Source organism: Pelophylax lessonae, assembly GCF_965119305.1.
Source record: "Pelophylax lessonae genome assembly, chromosome: 5".
In the NCBI taxonomy this organism is placed as follows: Eukaryota; Metazoa; Chordata; class Amphibia; order Anura; family Ranidae; genus Pelophylax; species Pelophylax lessonae.
In genome coordinates, this window is record NC_138772.1 from 175,889,856 (window position 1) to 175,908,964 (window position 19,109).

Consider the following 19,109-nt stretch of genomic DNA (forward strand, 5'->3'; position numbering starts at 1 on the left):
CCCACTGTCGGCCTACGCCCGGTCCAAGCCCCCAGGAGTAGCTCCAATCGCCCCATAGCCCCAGTAGTGAGTGGGGGGCGTGAAAGGACAGAGGGGAACCCAGGAACGTGAGGGTCCGACCGTCCTAAGGAGGGGCCCGCGTCCACCCCAAAACCCACCAGGGTAAGAAGGGGGGGGGGGGGCGAACAGTTTACTCGACATACCAGGAACAGGCGGGCACCATCTCCTGACAGAACCCCTCGCCAAAGTGGGGGGGGCTGTCGGCCAATAGGAAAAAGGTACGCTGCGATTCGGGCCTAGACCCAGTCTTATGCGACCTGCCAAGACGTTTAACTCACAGGGCCAGTCCCTGTCCGATGGGACTATGTCACGGCCGACCTAGCGTGGAACTGGGGTCTGCGCGGACTCGCTGGCTGGCTAGGGTGACCACTGGATCTATATAGCCAGCCCGTTGCCCAAATCCGGCATAGTTGGTTGTAAATCTCACAGGAAAAAAATCCAGTGAAAAAAACATAACTAGGAAAAAAAAAAAAAACTTGCCAGGACCAGAGATCTTAGCAAGGAACTAGGGCCTTACTCCTGACTAGGCAGATTAAAACTGACATCCTATAGCAGGAAGAGAGGTTATACCCCCTGGGACTGCCCATAGGCGTAGCCAGAATCTTTTTCTGCCTAGTGTCCTACTCCTGTACGGGGAAGCATAACCTACTGCTATTGAGAACAAGACTGCGTCCGTCAATGAACGATGGAGGGAAAAAAAGAAAAAAAAAAAAAAAAAAACACGGGAGGCCCCTCCCCTAAGAGCACCGCTCGGGCACCACAAGAATCAGCGCACCCAAGGCGCTGAATACAGCAGAGGAAAGGATATATACCCCCAGAGACTCACCACCCGAGCTGGAGAGTGCCAAAACCGTCTGCCGCACTGATGGAAGGAGGAAACGCTGACCTGACACTAGAGGCCCCCGCAGCCTCAGCACTGCATCAGACTACAGGAAAATGGCCGCCATTGAAACGCTATGGGGAAACCTAAAACATGGCCGCTGGATTACACAAACATGGCCGCCGAAGGCGGGAATACAGAATCAACAGAAAAATGGTGGCACCACACAGGGATGCACGAAACCCTGGTCCCCAGGGAAAGTTTCACAGACCCCAGGACGGGACTTCCCCCGCAGCACCCAGGTACGGACACCACCTACAGGGGGCCGATAGAGGCATCACCCACCGCTCCTCTGGCCCAGCACCATGCAGCCCCCCTACCCAAATTCACCCATGCCCCCAAAAGGGGCAAAGGGGGGGGGGGGGGAGACAGGGGAGAGATGAGGGAACCTACTCAGGGGGAACCCCGCAAAAGGAGAAGGGGGAAAACACAAGGGGGAGGAAGGACACAAGAGGGGCCTACCATCCCTGGGGGGGGCCCGCGACCACTGCAGGAGAGGAGGGGGGACACTACTCACCATACCATGGTCTCACCAGGTGGGCGCCACTCCTAGCAGTCAACCGCACCATCTTGGAATGAGGGTGCTGTGGCCTAAGGTACGCTGCGGCTCTGGTCGTGACTGCGGTCGTGACCAGGGCTATGCGACCTCGCGAAGTGTTTCACTTGTGGATCAGCCCCCATTCAGTGGGGCTATGTCACGGTCAACACAGCGCAGAGCTAATAGTTGGGTCGCGCTCGCAGGCCAGACTGGGAAACCGTAAGGATCTAGGATATCAAGTGTGTCGCCCAGTCCAGCTGTTGATTGCAGTTCACACAAGAACAAAAATAATAAAGAAAAAGTAAGATTCCATTTAAATAGGAAAAAATGCCAGGACCGCAGATCCCAGCAGAGAGCTTGACTAGGCAGAAAGAACTGGAGTCCTACAGCAGGTAGTGATGGTATACCCTCCGGGACTACCCCAGGGGCATAACCAAAAAGGTTTCCATCTAGTCCTAATCCTATAGACAGCATAAAGCCCACTGGTCTAAAGGATTGAAGCTGTTTCATTCAGTGAACGAAAGAAATATCTCTAGATCTACATCCATCCATCTATAGCTCTATATCTATATAAACAAAAATATTGGCACCCCCTGCATTCTTGTCAGACAATGGACCACTTCGTCCAAAAAATACAAATGTTTAGGCATTCTCATGTTGATTTCTTTTGTTTGTATTGGTAGGACACAAAGTGGAGAATAAAAAAAGCCAAATCTGACACATTGCACGCACAACTCCAAAACTGGACAGGACAAAAGTATTTGCACCCTCAATTTAAAATTTGGTAGCCCACCCCTTGAAAAAATAACTGAAATCATTCGCTTACTGTAACCAATGAGTTTCTTACAACTCTCCAGGTGCTCTATGGGATTTAGATCTGGACTCCTTGCTAGCCAGTTCAGGACTCTCCTGCACTTTTGTCTTAAACAATTTCTGGGTGCTTTTTGATGTGTGCTTTGAGTCACTGTCCTGCTGTAGAACCTCTGACAAACAACTTTCTGACACTGCCCTACATTGCACCCCAGAATTATTTTGTAGCCTTCAGATTTCATAAAGCCATGCAGCTGATCAAGACATCTAGTGTCTGAAGCAGCAACCCCAAAACATCAGTGAACCTCCTCCATGTTTGACTGTATTCTTTTCTTTTAAAGGCCTTATTTCTTTTTCTGAAAACAGACTGATGGGCTTTACCGGAAAGCTGCAATTTTGTTTTGTCTGTTCACATCACATTCTCCCAAAAGGATTTTTGCTTCTCAGGTAAGTTTTGGCAAACTCCAACCTGGCTTTTTTATGTTTCTGTGTCAGCAGCGGGGTCCTCCTGGGTCTCCTACGATAGCGCCCCTTTTTATTCAGATGGTCACATACAGTGCCAGCTGACAGTTGTATCCTGTGCCTGAAGGTCAACTTGAATTTGGCTGTAAGTTGATTGAGGTTCTTTATTCACCATTCGAACAATCCTTTGTTGCAATCTGACCACTTAGTCCCTTTCATCCATGTCCATCCAGGGAGATTAGCTACAGTGCCATGGGCTGTAAACTTCTTGACAATGTTGCTCACAAAGAGCAAATCAGATTGCAGCAAGGTAGAATCTAAAACCACGAACCACATCCAGAGAGTTTAGAGCCACCTTCCACAGGTGTTTAGGAGCAGGACAAAAAGGATGGAAACATTAGGTCCTGAATGAGGTGCAATAAGACACCATCTTAGGCAAAAAGGTTACCTTAGGACAAAGGATCCCCCTATCCTTTTGAACAATGAGAAAGGGTTTCTTACTAGATGAGGCAGCCAACTGTAACACCCTCCTGGCAAAGGTGATACTGATCAAAAAAGTCACCTTGTCAGTATAGTCTGCCGAGGAAATATACCAAAATGGTTTTAAAGGGAGTAACCTGAAATTTAGGAAGTCTAGATTTAAAAGTATAAATTCACCTTTTAAACAAAAAAATAAATAAATGCTCATTTTTTGCAGGCAAAAATCATTATGTCCTGCAGGCATCATCCAGATATCTCCCACTTCAAGTTCAGGATACCATAGGACGCTCTGCGAGCGGGAAGTAGTTCAAAGGGAAGAAAAAGGCATACAACACGGAAAACTGATTCCACAGGGTCACCAGCATGTCCACCGAAAAAGTCCTCAGATACCGCAACCAACAGAAAAATCTCTCTACCTTGTGGTTGAATCCTGACACCGGAAGATATAGGTTCATCGTTCCAAATCTCAGGTAAATGTCCTTAAACACCTTCGGTGTAGGGACCACTCTCCCGAGTCTAGATGCTAGTGACTGAGAAAATCTGCCTGGCAACTTTCTACACCACCTAGAATTAGGGATGTAACGATATTGACGATATCGCGGTGGGAAACGTGTCTCGATATCGTCGTGGTTGGGTTACAATATTAAAAGGACAGGTGTCCGTCAAAAAGCAAGAGGAATAAACACAGTCCCGCGGAACAAATCATTGTTAACTACATAGACCAGAGTTTAAGGATTTTTTTACTGTTTTTTTTTTTTTTCTTGCAATGTAGATATTTTGATCTTTCTGATGAAAAAGGTGAACATAAGCTAAATGATAGGTCAGTGTTTTTTTAAAGGCTTTTTGACTGACTATTTTATTTAAGTTTAAGTTATGTTCCTAAATACCAGTTTTAAAAGGCTGCCTTTATTTGCCTTGCACATTTAAACCTGACTTAACTTGATCTTTGTTTGCACTTAAAAGGGAATTGCCTATTGTTTGTTTACAATTGTTCTAGCTGCTTCTTAACTTGAACATTGCACAGAAGAATCAGTTATGCAACCAAATATTACTATACAGAATATTGATGTTCCTGACTACAACTTGCACTTTAAAAGCACTATGTGATCAGTGTTTTATGTTGTCATGGATCCATAAATACAACAATACAATTGCCTGTTGACTGGCAAAAGCAGAATAAATGTCGGTATTTTTTCGCTATTATCATCACAAACACTATCATGAGCTATTTAACAATACCGTGAGCTTTTCCACAATATCGCAATAAATATAGTACCGTGAGGTCAATATCGAAATTGTATCGTACCGTGAGATTTTGATATCGTTACATCCCTACCTAGAATTTGGTCAGCTTCTCACTGGCCTGCTCGACTTTTGATCTTACAACGGAGTGCCAAAGCACAGAGAATTTTAAGGAGCAACATTTTTTTAAGCCTATTGTGCCCATAATCCTCAATGTGAACCTTAACCAGACCTTAGTCTAATTTTAAAGCATGGCGACCAGAGGTTTAATAAACTCCACTGGGTCATTCAATAGACTAATCATCAGGAAGTTAAGGGATCTAAAACATTGCAAGGGCAATGAATAATGCTCGACTGTGTTCGAATTGGTAATCCTGCCCATCGAAGCTTGTCCTGACCAGAATTCTGACCAGAATTAGTGAATGCCTGGGCTTGCTTGAACACAGCAGGATATAGTCTGTATAGAATTTGATTTTCTCTTTGCACTCTCCAAGCACTGGATTATTGAATACAATAATAAACATATCTAATTTAAGCCCTTGAATCATGGGGTTATCTCAAATTTGAATAGCTAAAAATTCTACTACCAAGGCAAAACGTATTGAGGGCAAAGAGCACCGTTTGCCCTTTGGACATCCCCCCTACTACTTGAAACAGCATTAAAGGATAAGTTTACCTTTAGTAACATGTTACACCCTAAATACTTGCTAACTAAGCGGCTCCTGCTGATGAGCGCTCTAGGTAGTTTACTGATTCTTCCTGTCATTCATTAACTGCCTGCCCATACGTGGTGCAGGTAGACAACTACACTGACTGTGCAGGAACATGAGCTTACACCTGTTATCTGCTGATCACAGGTGCAATGCTTTACTGGCTCCTAATAAAATAAGATAAATCCACATTTTTTTTACCTGTAAAAAGATGTGCATTTCTTATTTATTTTTTTTACTAAAAGGTGAACTTCTATTTTAAAGGGGGACGAGGCACTGGCCAAGGGATCAGAGTACATAAGGAGCAGCCCAGCAATACATTTGGGGCCAAAGTCGTACTTCTGTTTAAAAAAAAAAACACAAACTCTAAAATATCTCTCCATCAAGTTAGCCCCTCAGCAGCATTATTATCCAGAACTTTAGTTCCCACCTGGTCATGTTGGCATAGGAGATGCATGTACACCCTTTTAGCGTTGTGTAGTTCTCAGTAATAAAAAGTAATTCTTCCAAGCAATACATTTTATTTGATCAATAAATTAAGGTCAGCTTTAAAGAATGCATGTATTTGACTAGCATAGAGTCAGTGATAGTGTGGCCATCAGTAGAGAGATTGGGGGGGAGGCCGCTGATAAATAGAGAGAATATGAGAAACTTGATAAAATAATCATGATGCTAAAAATTAGCAAAGTAGAAATCAATAAAAAAAAGTTTGCTTCTTTCAGAAAAGGGAAAGCATCTGTACACCAAAAGGACACTAGAAAGAGAAAAAAAAAGGCTTGCTGGGAGTGGTTATGCTAGGGTGTCCTTTGTTTGCCAGGGTCCAATTACCCGAGATACTAATGATTATAAAGACACTAATAAGGAGTGCAAGTAAGGAGTCCTGGCGCTTATAACAAAATCTAAAGTACCAAAGCTTTCTTCTTGTTGCTCAGCAGGGATTTTTGGGGAAAATGTAACCCTTTGCGATTACATTCAATCTGCAGTTCTGATTCTGAATTATTATTAACACAGGCAGATGCTTGTCATTGAAATAATGCCTACACAGCCTGTACTCATTTTTGTTATACCTAGGAGATGCAGCAGACAACGTAATGTTTACTGTAAAATGATGCTGGATGGAGCACAATTATGGGTAAAGGTAAGAGAGTGGGAGGGGCAATCAAAGACCATCAGCAAAGAAAATAGTTGTATCACTAACTGCAATCATGTCACTTGAACACTTTCACATGCACAGAGACTTACTTAAAATGTAAAATGTACACTGTAAACATCTGAGCTGATAATTAAAATTCAAAACACATCACTATCAATCAGCATTTTCGAATGCACAAACAACTGTTTTTTGCTTTAACGTGTGACAAATGTATGCAGTTAATGGGTTATAAATAAATGTGTTCAGCGTCATCTTTATGTTAAACTGTTGGATAAAATAAAGAAATATTAATGCAAGAACAAGACTTACTGGTTTTTGCTCAGCCATTTTTAACTGAGGACTAGCTGTAATTGCTGCAGTTTGGCGGTTACTGTTTGCAAGTGCTAACTGCAAGTTTCTGCCAATCACTTCTGACAAAGGGGTGCTCTGCAATTTGTTCCTCTGGTTGAGACCACCTGGAGTTTCCAAAGCTGCCAAAGCATCCTGTTTGGATTTAAACACATTTTTAATAAAAACTAACAAACATTAACTTTTAAACTAGAATGTTTAATTTGTTTTAATTTACATAAACAGCAGAGTTAAAATATTTAGTAAAGCCATTAACTATTTAAAAGGCAATCATCAGTTGGTAACAACTAGAGAAAAAAATATGAATATCTCTATATCTATTAGGAGATCTAATTAGATCTTCGTTACCATTTAGCACCAAAATAAAGCCCAAACTGTCCTTCAAAAAAAAAAAAAAAACGGAATTTTTGTAAAATCTTACACCTGTAAAATGCCTTTCTCTGAGTCCTCCGACAGTCGCCACCACCTCTAAGTCATCACAATTGGGTATTGACTTCCGCTCCGCAGGAGTAGCTAGGCATAAGATTTAGTCAAAGGAACAAAAGCATTTGCATATACACACCCATGGGGGCTGTCCCACTTAGTCAATACCCCCCTGCAGTGACCACTCCCAACTCCATTTGGTAGCATAGCAGTAAGTGTACACCCCAAAAGAGGGGTGGGGGCGGCGACTGTCGGAGGACTCAGAGAAAGGAATTTTACAGGTAAGATTTTACAAAAATTCCGTTTTCTTACGTCCTCCGACAGTCGCCGCCACCTCTAAGTCATCACTATTGGGATGTCCCAAAGCAGTGTAGACATGAGGGGTGGGAGACGCAACCCTAGAAAAGGCAACGCAGTACCCACATCAGAGAAAGGAACCTTACACGCACAGTAAGAGAACCTTCTGGGCAACAGAAAAGGCTCAACAGGAGCAACAGCCAAGGAAAGCAAATAACCCAGGGGATAAACAACCCCAACAGTCAGGGACCCACAACAAAAACAAGGGTCCCTCATGACACTGCCGCACTGAGAACTTTGCGGCCAAAGGAGGCATCAGCTGATGCTAGAACATCCACCTTATAGAATTTCGAAAAGGTGTGCACTGATGACCAAGTCGCAGCCTTGCACACCTGGGCCACCGAGGCACGATGCCAGTAATCCCAGGACGCACTCAAAGACCTGGTAGAGTGCGCCTTAACAGGGAAGGGTGGAACCCGTTCCTTCAAAGCATAGGCCTGTTCAATGGTCTGTCTGATCCATTTGGCAATGGTCGCTGCAGACGCAGCCATGCCCTTCCGAGGTCCCTCAGGAAGGACAAGAGGGAATCCGTCTTCCGAAAGGACTCCGTAGACGACAGGTAAACCCTGATCGCTACCGCGGTTGATGTAAGCCACCGCTGTAGCATTGTCCGTCTGTACCCGGACCGGACGGCCCCGAAGTCGATCCGACCACTGGAAGAGACAGAGTTTGATCGCTCAATTCCAATATGTTGATCGGAAGGGAGGATTCCTCCCCCGACCAAGTGCCCTGAGCAGACAGGTTGCCCAGGACTCCACCCCAGCCCGACAGGCTGGCATCCGTGGTAACCACCGTCCACAGCAACGGACGGAAGGACTTGCCTTCTGACACAGCCGGGGACTGAAGCCACCACAGAAGATCAATTCTGGTTTGGCGGCTCAATGAGACACTCAGATCCAAGGACTGAGGCAGTCTGTCCCACCTGGCCAGGATCTCCGCTTGAAGAGACCTTGTGTGAAACTGGGCAAAGGGTATCACCTTGAAGGCCGATACCATCAACCCCAGGGACTGCATGCAGGTCCTGATCGACGAGAATGGCTTGTCCCGGAGGGACCTGATCTCGTCCTGTAAGGTCCGGAGCTTGCCCTCCGGCAAGAACACCTTTGCTTGAGCAGAGTCCAGAACCATTCCCAGATAGGGAAGACAAACCGAAGGAGACAAGGTCGACTTCTGTACGTTGATGGTCCATCCGAACTCCTGGAGTGTCAGTACCGTGGTGGACAGATCGCGCAGTAGGTCCTGGCTGACACTCGATCTTAAGAGGAGATCGTCCAGCTATCCCAAGACCGCAATGCCCTGAGCCCTTAGCAGGCCTAGAACAGGTGCCAACACCTTTGTAAAGACCCTTGGAGCCGAAGCGAGACCGAAAGGTAACGCCACAAACTGATAGTGGTCCTTCGCTATAGCGAACCGAAGGTACCTCTGGTGACCCTCGAAAATGGAGATGTGCAAGTACCCATCCTTCAGGTCTATAGAGGCCAGGAATTCCCCTGGACTCAGGGAGGCCACCACCGAACAGAGAGATTCCATATGGAACATCTGAACGCGCACGAAGCGGTTCAGAGCTTTCAGGTCCAGAATAGGATGCACCTTGCCCTCCTTTCTGGGCACAGTGAACAGATTGGAATAAAACCCCCGAAACCAAATCACCCCCCTGGGCAAGGAGGTCCTGCACCGCTTGATGCAGGTCCTGCAGGCGCCCTGGGGTCAAATGAAGATTTGAGGGAAAAAATCTGTCCGCCAGCCGGGAAAGGAATTCGATCTTGTACCCTGATGGAATGATTTCCTGAACCCACCTGTCCGGAATTCGGAGCAGCCAAGGTTGGAGGAAACCGCGCAAACGTCCCCCCACCCCAGAAACGGGTGAGGGCGCCCCTTCAGGCAGAGGCGGATTGACCCGCCGTACCGGCATTGCCGGACTTTTGCTTGCCCGCCGAGGGCTTCTTCTGGCTACCTTGGCCCTTGAAGGGCTTGCCCTTGGTCTGATTCCGAAAGGCACGAAAGGACCCCTAGTTGGGTCGAGAAGCGGAACCCCGCTTGCCACGAAAGGACTTGTTCTTGGGGTTCTGGGGCAGCATGGTGCTCTTGCCCCCTGTGACACCATTTACCAAGGTATCCAACGCCTCGCCAAAAAGGCGAGAACCAGCATAGGGAAAATCAGCAACTGTTTTCCGTGATGTCTGGTCAGCAAACAAGCTCTTCAGCCAGATCAAACGACAGTTAAGCATCGCAACACTAGATAGGCGTGCAACCAAAGGGGCCTCATTTAAAGGCCGCATCGCACAAATACATGACTCCTTGGTGAATTTGATCCACCATCCCCAGCCTGGCAGGTGGGACAGAAATCAGACACGAGGTTGCTCCTAAGCACCTTAGTCCAATCAGCCACCGCCTGAGCCACTAAAACGGACGTGAAAACAGGTTTGAGCAAGGAACCCGCCACCGTGTAGGAATGGCGGGCCAGACACTCCAACCTCCAGTCCGTGGGATCCCGAAAAACCGGGGTCTCCTCAGTAGGAATCAAGGTAGCCTTGTTGAAAACTGCCACAGTGTGATCCACCTGTGGAGGCACACACCATCACGATTCCGTAGCCGGTGCAAAGGGATAATGTAACTTAAACCTACTAGGTACCAGGAATGGACGTTAAAGTGCGCCACAGTTCATTAACAGTGTAATGAAACTCAGCGGGGTAGGGAAATACCTGCGCCGACTTGCGGGTCCTGTGTGTCCCAAATGATGACACAATGCCCGGAGGACTGGGCTCATCCTCCAAATGTAGAGTTTCCTCAACAGAAACAATCAACTCATCCATGGTCGCGCGTTCTTCAGGCGACCCCAGGGGAGAAACATCAACCCCCTCCACCTCCCCCTCCCCCTCAGACCCCAGCGGGTCCAAGGATAAGCTGCAAATGACCCAGGGAAAATGGCTGCCCATAGAACTGAATGGGAGACTTCGGGAAAATGGCCGCCGACATGTGCATGGAACAAACGTTCTGCCACACGCAAGATGGCGCCGGAATGGCGCCAAAACAGCATGTAAATCAGCCCACAGTGAAGCTAACATGCTTACCCAAATTTAAGATGGCGGTCCCCGCTGCGGCCGCCACACACACAAAGTCTGCACCCCCTAACAGACACCGAAGTGACACAGGGGAAGGGGCCCCCATATAGATACACCGCACCGCATGTATAGAGAAGACCCCCACAGAGATCACAATAGGGAGCCCCACATCGGCACAGACATGGGGGACACACCGCAACACAGGACTGCCACCCCAGACAGAGGCCCCACACAGAAGTACTTACCTGTACCAGATGGCGTGGGGTGCCTCTCAGAACGGAAGGCCGCTGTCCTCAACTGACAGGGAAAGCCGTTTGCCAAGGACATTACACTGCATATCGCAGATGTGTCCAGTGAGGTAGCCACCTCACAGCTGCATCCCTGCGGCGAGCAGGGATGGGTCGTTCATAATGCCAGGACGAACCATGGCTGAACACTCGATGGCGGGCTGGGGGTCCATCTGACCCTCTGCCCTGGAGAACCAGGGCGGTCAGTCCGAATCCCAGCTCCGCATTAATCCATCTTCATCCAAAGAAACGACTAAAACTAAAGCTGACAAAATAAACAGCTAGTATAAGAAGAAAAAACTATCATTTTACAAAAGAAATCAAATAAAAAGATTAGAAGGCTGAGATTGTAGGCCCAGCACAGGGAAAGCCCAACTACTCCTGACGCTAGGCAGAAAGAAACTGAGTTGGGAGTGGTCACTGCAGGGGGGTATTGACTAAGTGGGACAGCCCCCATGGGTGTGTATATGCAAATGCTTTTGTTCCTTTGACTAAGTCTTATGCCTAGCTACTCCTGCGGAGTGGAAGTCAATACCCAATAGTGATGACTTAGAGGTGGCGGCTACTGTCGGAGGACGTAAGAGAAACAAAGAATAAACCACCTGGATACACAATGTTGTTATGATGATATGCACAATTTTACTAACATGTCAAAGCTGCAAAATTTTGCTTACACATTGTTTTATCCTTAGAAGGGAAGGGGTTAAACCATCTGCCTGATCAGGTATCACCCACCACTGATCAATAATGGCAATGCAACAAGTGTACATTGGGCCTTGGAGGCTTATAGTTGGAGGCAGATCATTTTATTACAGTCTTATGCATGGCTTTTCTACAGAGCAGTAGCAGCACACAAGGTACATCAAAAGATTAAAAAAATAAAAATTATGAGCCATACCTTAACATCAAATGTTGGCTTAAAAAGTTTATCTCTGCAAAGAAATTTTGAAGGCGTGTCAAGATGAAGAGATGGCTCTCTCTTTGGTAATTTAGTTTCACCACCAGGTGTTGGAATCTTTTTGCTGTGCCTTGAGAGTACAGACTGGAATGCCTTGCTCTGGAATCGATTCATGTCTAATGGGGTCACTGCAGATTTCTTCAGGGCTTCTGGACAATTAGTGACAGGACGATCCGGTGTATCTAATGATGGTCTTGCTACTACGGGCCTATATGTCTGACTTACAAAACTATCTTCTTTATCTGAAATATATAAAATGTGAATTTAGACAGTAAACAAAGGCTTTCCTGGAAAAATCAGCCCTTACTAATGGCTTCAGTTGATAAGTAAATGAGAAGCTAAAAGAAGAACCATAATCTTTCTGTGTACCATAGGTGGTGTTCTAAAATTTTGTCGGACCCGTGAAAAAATCGGACCTCGTCACTTCCGGTGACAGAGCGTCACAAAACAGTTGATAGGAGTCGTCCGTGCGCATGCGCAGAAGACATTTTTCGAGGTTTGGCAAAATTATAACAGAGAACGGACAGCTGATTGTGAGAAGGCGGGGCTGAGGTGCGACGGGACGGAGGCACATATGCAGAGCTGGCGGAGGAGGCGGGACGGAGGTGCGGCCGTGTAATATATGCAGGGCTTAAGCGACTCCCTGTTTTATTATCTTTAGTAATTATCGTATTATTTATCCTTCGGATTTCATGACATTTAGTATTTCTATAATGCAAAATAAGAAATACTAAATGTAATGAAATCCTAAGGGTAAATAATACGATAATTAGTAAAGATAATAAAACATAAGGAGTCGCTAAAGTCCTGCATTTATTACACGGCCGCACCTCCGTCCCGCCTCCTCTATTCAGCTCTGCAGATGACGCGGCGGTGTCTTCCGTCCCACCTCAGCCCCGCCTCCTCTCATTCAACTGGTCGCTCTGTGTTATAAGTTTACCAAACCAAGATAATGTCTGGTGCGCATGCGCACTTGAGACTCCCATAACCGGAAGTGACGAGGTCCGATTTTTTCACGGGTCCGACAAAATTTTACAACACCGGCACTGCAGATGAAACCTGAAAAGGTGGCTCCTGACCCCTAAAGTGGGGCCAGAAAGAACAAATCTTGAAAATGCCTTCATGAAAACTACACTCATTTAGGCTTGCACTTTATTTCGAAAAGCGAGTTTTGACGATTAAAGTAAGAATAAGTAACCACCAACCATCAACACTGGCGTTCTCCACAAGATACTGGCTCTCATCTGCTTTTCTGCCAGTTCTAGCGCATTGTAGGAGCCAGGCCATAGTCACAGCAGGTAAATTCCACTTCTTAGCTGCTTCATATTTGGAGCCCTCAGGCTCTCGAAGCACAAGATGAGTGCTGGCATACATTCCTTTTTTCGGATTGGCCTTTCTTACGAAAAATTCTTGGACTCTGCAACATTTAAAATGCCCAAAATTAAACAATAGCTAATGAAAGTGGATATAAAAACAGTGAAATGGAACACCAAATTTAGAAAAAAAAGTTAGGTAAATGGTATATTCTTCATCGGGTACATTGCCAAAAGATTTTTAAATAAAATGTTGCAAAAACCCCTTAAGCAGTTTAAGGTTTAACCATTTCTCCTCCAACTTCATTGAGTGGCAGTCTTCCTTAAGTGGAACTTAAAGTCAGAATTATGTCTCTTTTGCACTAAAGTCCTTACCTGCTCTGTCATCACTTGTACAGAGAGCTTTACATACACAGCTCACTGTATAAATTCGGCAATGCCAAATCTGACTAAACTCCCCACACATGCACAGGAGTGATGACATCCCCCCCCCCCCAAGCCAATGACAGCAGCCAGCGATTGAGACCCATAAGCCGACCATCTGAAGAGGTCAGCGGCTGGACAGGGAGTACAGGGACGCTACATCACTGGAGCCAAGAGGAGTATAGTTCCATTTTTAGCTCTCTGAAATAGTCTTCTCCCTGTGCTAGAATCACCATTGGAGATATTTGTACAGTTAGTCCCCTACATACGAACCTTTAAGTCGCGAACTTTCAAAAAAAGAAACATGCGCTTGCATGTGCAATCGTGTGAGTTAGTTCACATTTCTGGTGGTTGTGGTTCTGTGTACTTTACTGTATACAGTATTGTATCTATATTTCAATCTTTTTTTCCATATGTTATTTGTGTGAAATTTATTATAAACCTATTACAGTAATTTTGCCAATTGTGTTGGTTGGGTACTTCGGCTAAACTTTGTTGGACTTACGAACATGCTCTTGGAACGAAACTCATTCATATGTAGGGGATATACTATATAGCACTATAATATCTCCTCATAAGTGTCTCTTCTCCAGGGAGAATAAAGTTTCATGCCCTTTAGTAGTTCCTCATAGCTGAAGTCCTACAGCCCCCTAATTAGCTTTGTTGTTCTTCTTTGGAATCTCTCCAGTTCCAGCATATCTTTCCTGAGGACTGGTGACAAGAACTGAACAGCATACTCAAGATGCGGCCAAATGAGTTTCGTAAAGAGGTAGAATTATAGTTTTATATCTTGCGTAAATACCCTTTTTAAAGCATGCAAATATTCTGCAAGTTTTGCTTGCTGCAGATTGGCAGTGCGTGACATTGCTGAGCCTGTGATTTACAAGGACCCCCAGGTCTTTTTTCCATCCTGGATTTCCCCAAGGGTTCCACTGCCCCCCCCATTGTGGTGGTATATAGAGCAAAAAAGATTAGAATTGTGTCGATGTCCCAATATTTATGGACCCGACTGTACTTTTCCCAGGTGTTTTCTATGGCTTGTTTCTCTGCCATTAACATATAATCATTCATAGGGTCAACCCACATAGTGAAGGGGGAGAGACAGAAGATTTCCAAAATCGAATATGAGCTGTCTTGCCGTTGATAAAAAATAAATAAATAAAAAAAACCAGAGAAGACTGGACTTTTGTAAATTTAATGGACCCCGGGTGAATAGACAGAAGTGCTATCTTAGGTGAGGGAGAGATCGATTCATCCTATACCTCATTATATTTGTAGAAGATCTGCTTCCAAAAAGGCCGGATGGGATCACAATCCCACCATATATGCATGAAAGTTCCTCTCGCCTTGTGGCAGCGCCAACATGAATCCAATGAGTTAGGAAATATCCGATTTAGTGCAACTGGGTCTCGGTACCATCTAGATAATACTTTGAAATTTTTATCCTGGGTATAAAAGGATACCGAGGATATAGGTGTAAACGTGAAAGCTGTATGCCATTCCTCAGGGGATATTTCCATCTCTAGTTCCCTTTCCCACACCTTGGTATATATAGGCAATGATCCATAAGTGTGAGATATGATCTCTTTATAGGATTGTGGAGAACATATGGCAAGGAACCCTCGGAAGTATACACAGTCTCTCAAACACAATCAAGAACCTATGCATTTGTCCTGAAGCATGTAAAGTGGTACAGTGTGAGCCAATCGATGGGAACTAATTGGGAGGACGTATGCGACGGAAAGAGGCCAGGGGTAGGGTGCACAAATTTACGTGCAGTAGGCCAAGAAGTCCTGTTATACGAGGCATAGATCAGAGTATGTTTACTATCTGGTAACAGTGGGATATCAAAAAGAGGGGTTAAAAAGGCTGGACTCCGTTGACAGCGAAAAAGTCTTGGCGTCGGTACTATACCCGTAGAGCCAACGTGGGTCAACGGTGATAGCAAGGACATAGATCTGTAGGAGGCGGCATGTCCACATAAAGAGCGCTCGTAGATCAACTGGAGACATATCCTGTTCTATAGCTATGGTGACCTTCGTAAAAGGTCACGGAAAACATTCAAGGACTCGGGAGAAAGGAGCAAAAGCGTGGTACGTTTCAAATTCAGGTAGTCCCTTGCTCCCAGAGGATTTGTGAGGAGTGCACAGAAGTTTATGTTTTAGCAGAGACGGGTGTTGTTGCCACAAAAAACCGGATCGCCAGGAAGCGTAATGTGCGAAAAAACGCAGCTGGGAGGGCAACAGGTATTGCCTGGAATAGGTACAGCAATTTGGGTAGAATGTCCATCTTTAATGAATTTATACGACTGAACCAGGGGATCTTGAAATAGTGCCAGGATTCTAGTGATCGTCTTATCTTTGGTAATATAGAGCAAAGGTTGTGTAAACTGTGTGGGTTTTCATTGCCTAAATATTTCATGTCGTGTGTTTGCCAATTAAATGGGAAGTTATTTTGAAGGGTGTCCAAGACGTGTTTAAAGGAACCCTAGTTGAGAAAGGCTGTGTTAGTGGGTGACAGCATAGTGTTAGAAAACAACAACACACTGTCCCCATCTCCTAAATGTTCTCCTGTGCTGTCACCCTGCCACACAGACTTCTGATGGAGGCTAAAAGTGACCATTTAAATCCACATTATGCAGACATGGTCCACTGTTATCACCATCAGGAAACCCACCCTGAGAAATATCATGCAGCTACTGCTGGATAGCATACATGTAGACAAGCAGTGGCCGCAAAGAGGCTCAAGTGGTGAGGTGCAACAGATGATGTTAAAAAGGTGAAAAATGTAGTTTGAGATTAAGACTTTATTAGCAAACTAAGGGCATCATTTGGAACAGATATCAAATATCAGCTGTTACACTCCAGTCAGCTATGCACACAGTGGCTCACATTCTTTGACTCATTCATAAAAAGCAAGCCATGGTGTAGAGCTCATGTCGTCCCGAGGATTTACACCAGCTTTGTTGGGGCATCCCCACGTGTCTAGCAAATATGGATATGGTTGCGCCCAACAAAACATCAGCAGTTTACTGCAGAACAATTTAAAAAATTGTGCCTGCATTACTTTTGTGCGTTCCTGTGCATCCGGCAGCCCATTCAAATTATTAAGCTGCCCAAAACCCACCACACTTGAGCACGCAAAAGCGCATGCTCAAAAGCACCTTATGGTGTAAACAAGCCCTTATTCCTAATGCAGCAGAGAGTACTGTGACTGGAAGAGAGCTGGTCATGTGACTGACAGGCCACAAGACCAAGCACTTTTCCCCATCTTTTTTTTCCCTTGCCCCTCTTTCCCTTTTATTGCGTTTCTCCTGCTTTGGAGTCCCTAATCTATTTAACACTTAAGGGTACACTAAGGGTACACCCATGACATTGATACCACAGAGCATTATGGATTTAATAAATGGAAAGGGTAATGGAGCTGTTTGCTTTCAGACTGTCCCACTCTGACTGAAAGTCGTATGGGCTGTACAAAGCAGAGAAGGAGGTAGGAGTGAATCCTCAGGATTTTTCTGGAAAGCCATTAAAGTGACCAAACTAAGACAGAATTCTGAGAGCTGTTATTTTTTGACTTGTTAGTAAATGCACAAGCTACAGCTTGAACGTCTGATTGTAGGGAGTGAGTGAGCTAGAACAAGTATGCAGCCAGTGAAAACGGAATTTCTGAACTCATCCCCGGTGGGGACACAAAAAAGGAATCAAGATGTAATGCCTTTGCACCATTACAAACAAATTAGCTTCTATATTTCTGTCCTCATAGATTTAGTTTACTAATCAGCTTTTCAAACATTTGCTAAATATAAAAAACAAATTTCCCATTTACCAGAATAAAAATAAGGTAATGAAGAATACAAACAACACACATTACTTTTATTGGTAAAACACTACACCTCTGACTAAGAAAATATACTAATAAAAAGGTGCCTGTGCAGCATATGGCTCTCAAAGAATGCATAGGATGCTGAACTTCAAAATGCACACAACACTGGCACATTTATTTATAAACGGGAGGCAACAACCAACGGCAGCTAACACAAGACACTTACTTGGCTCCAAGAAGACCTGCTAGGTAGACTAATGAATCCCTTTCGGCTCCCATAAACTGGCTGACAGACAGAACACAGTCTTTCAGTGGTGTGCTACCTTCTAGATAGGTCACTGGCGTGAAAAGAGCATTAGACTGAGGACACAAAAGATTTTCTTGTTCTATACACATTCCCTGGAAGATGAAACAGATCACACATTATAAAAAAAGAGTGCTGTGTACTGAAGCATTATCTAAATATTAAACAGAATCACTGGGATACTGGTAAATAACAGCCAGGTGTCAGCAGCAAAAATTAAATCAATTCTTAGTATATCAAATAACCTAAATTGAACAGATAACTCATATACTTTTACCACTAACAGCAGCATGACGAGAAGTTAAAAAAACAAAACAAAACAAAAAAAAAAAACACAACATGCTTTACAAATTCATTAAAATTGTTCTAAAGCCTAAGGCCCCTTTCACACATGAAGTCCATCAGACGGACTCAGTTTTTCTCAGCGGGGGATCGATCTGACAGCTGTGTCTCCACGCTGTGTGCGGAGACACAGCTGTCAGGTCCCTATTCTTCTCTATGGGGGAATCGGATGGTAATGGACCATCTGTCCGTTCTCATCCAATCCGATCCGCCAAGACGGATGGAAAATAGGGTTTCCATCCGTCCGGGTTTGACGGATCGGATGTCAGCGGACATGTCTTCGCTGACATCTGATTCCCCGTAGAGATGCATGGGGCGTCCGTTCAGATCGGCCAAAAAAACTGACAGGCGGATCTGAACGGACTCCCTGTGTGAAAGGGGCCTTAAGGTTTTTTCGCCTATTGCATTCTCTGCATTAAGGTAAAAAAAAAAAAAAACCTGTGTCAAGAATTCCCTCCCCAGCCCCCTCCTTTACTGACCCCAGTCTGATTTCGATTCATCACTGTGTACGAGAGCAGCAGCTCTCTCTTCTCTCCCCCAAGCGGCTGGCTGGTGTGGGTACTCAGGAGGCAGGAGAAGCGCTCTGTGCCAAACCAGTGCACAGAGCAGGTACGTATAACATGTTTATTTAACCCCTTCAGTACATGGCACTTTCATCTCCCTCCTGCTCAGACCAAATTTTCAGCTTTCAGTGCAGTTGCACTTTGAATGACAACTGCGCGGTCATGCAACACTGTACCCAAATTACATTTTCATAATTTTTTTGAGATGAATAGAGCTTTACTTTGGTGGTATCCAACCACCACTGGGTTTTTTATTTTTTGCTAAACGGGGGGGGGGGTCACCTCTCCCGCCGCCTCTAAAAGTGATCCCGTGGCAAATCCGCCGCTGGGATCAATTTCACTGGAAAGAGGAGATCGCCCACAGGATAAAACCATTACGGGGTTAAGGCAGCTAACTGCTGCCATAACAGCGGTATGCAAAGTCAAATTAATGACATATATACTGTGGGCAGTGGGCAAGTGGTTAAACGCTTAGTATGGCACTGGTAGCTCCTAGAATAAGGATTTTGGGGCAGCAAAAAAAAAAAAAAAAACACACAACAACAACAAACCACCTACACACCCAGGTACGT

At 45.1% G+C, this 19,109-nt stretch overlaps 1 protein-coding gene across 1 annotated transcript in view; it reads right to left on the bottom strand.

Annotated features, from left to right (window-relative positions):
* The window catches only part of TOPBP1 (DNA topoisomerase II binding protein 1), a gene marked incomplete at its 5' end in the record, with an annotated part of 96,013 nt that overhangs the window by 51,167 nt on the left and 25,737 nt on the right, over nucleotides 1–19,109 (bottom strand). The window contains 4 exons of the mRNA XM_082259178.1: nucleotides 6,645–6,818; nucleotides 11,711–12,012; nucleotides 12,976–13,187; nucleotides 17,555–17,727. Coding sequence (XP_082115304.1) covers nucleotides 6,645–6,818; nucleotides 11,711–12,012; nucleotides 12,976–13,187; nucleotides 17,555–17,727 — 861 coding nt within the window. The remainder of the gene's footprint in view (nucleotides 1–6,644; nucleotides 6,819–11,710; nucleotides 12,013–12,975; nucleotides 13,188–17,554; nucleotides 17,728–19,109) is intronic.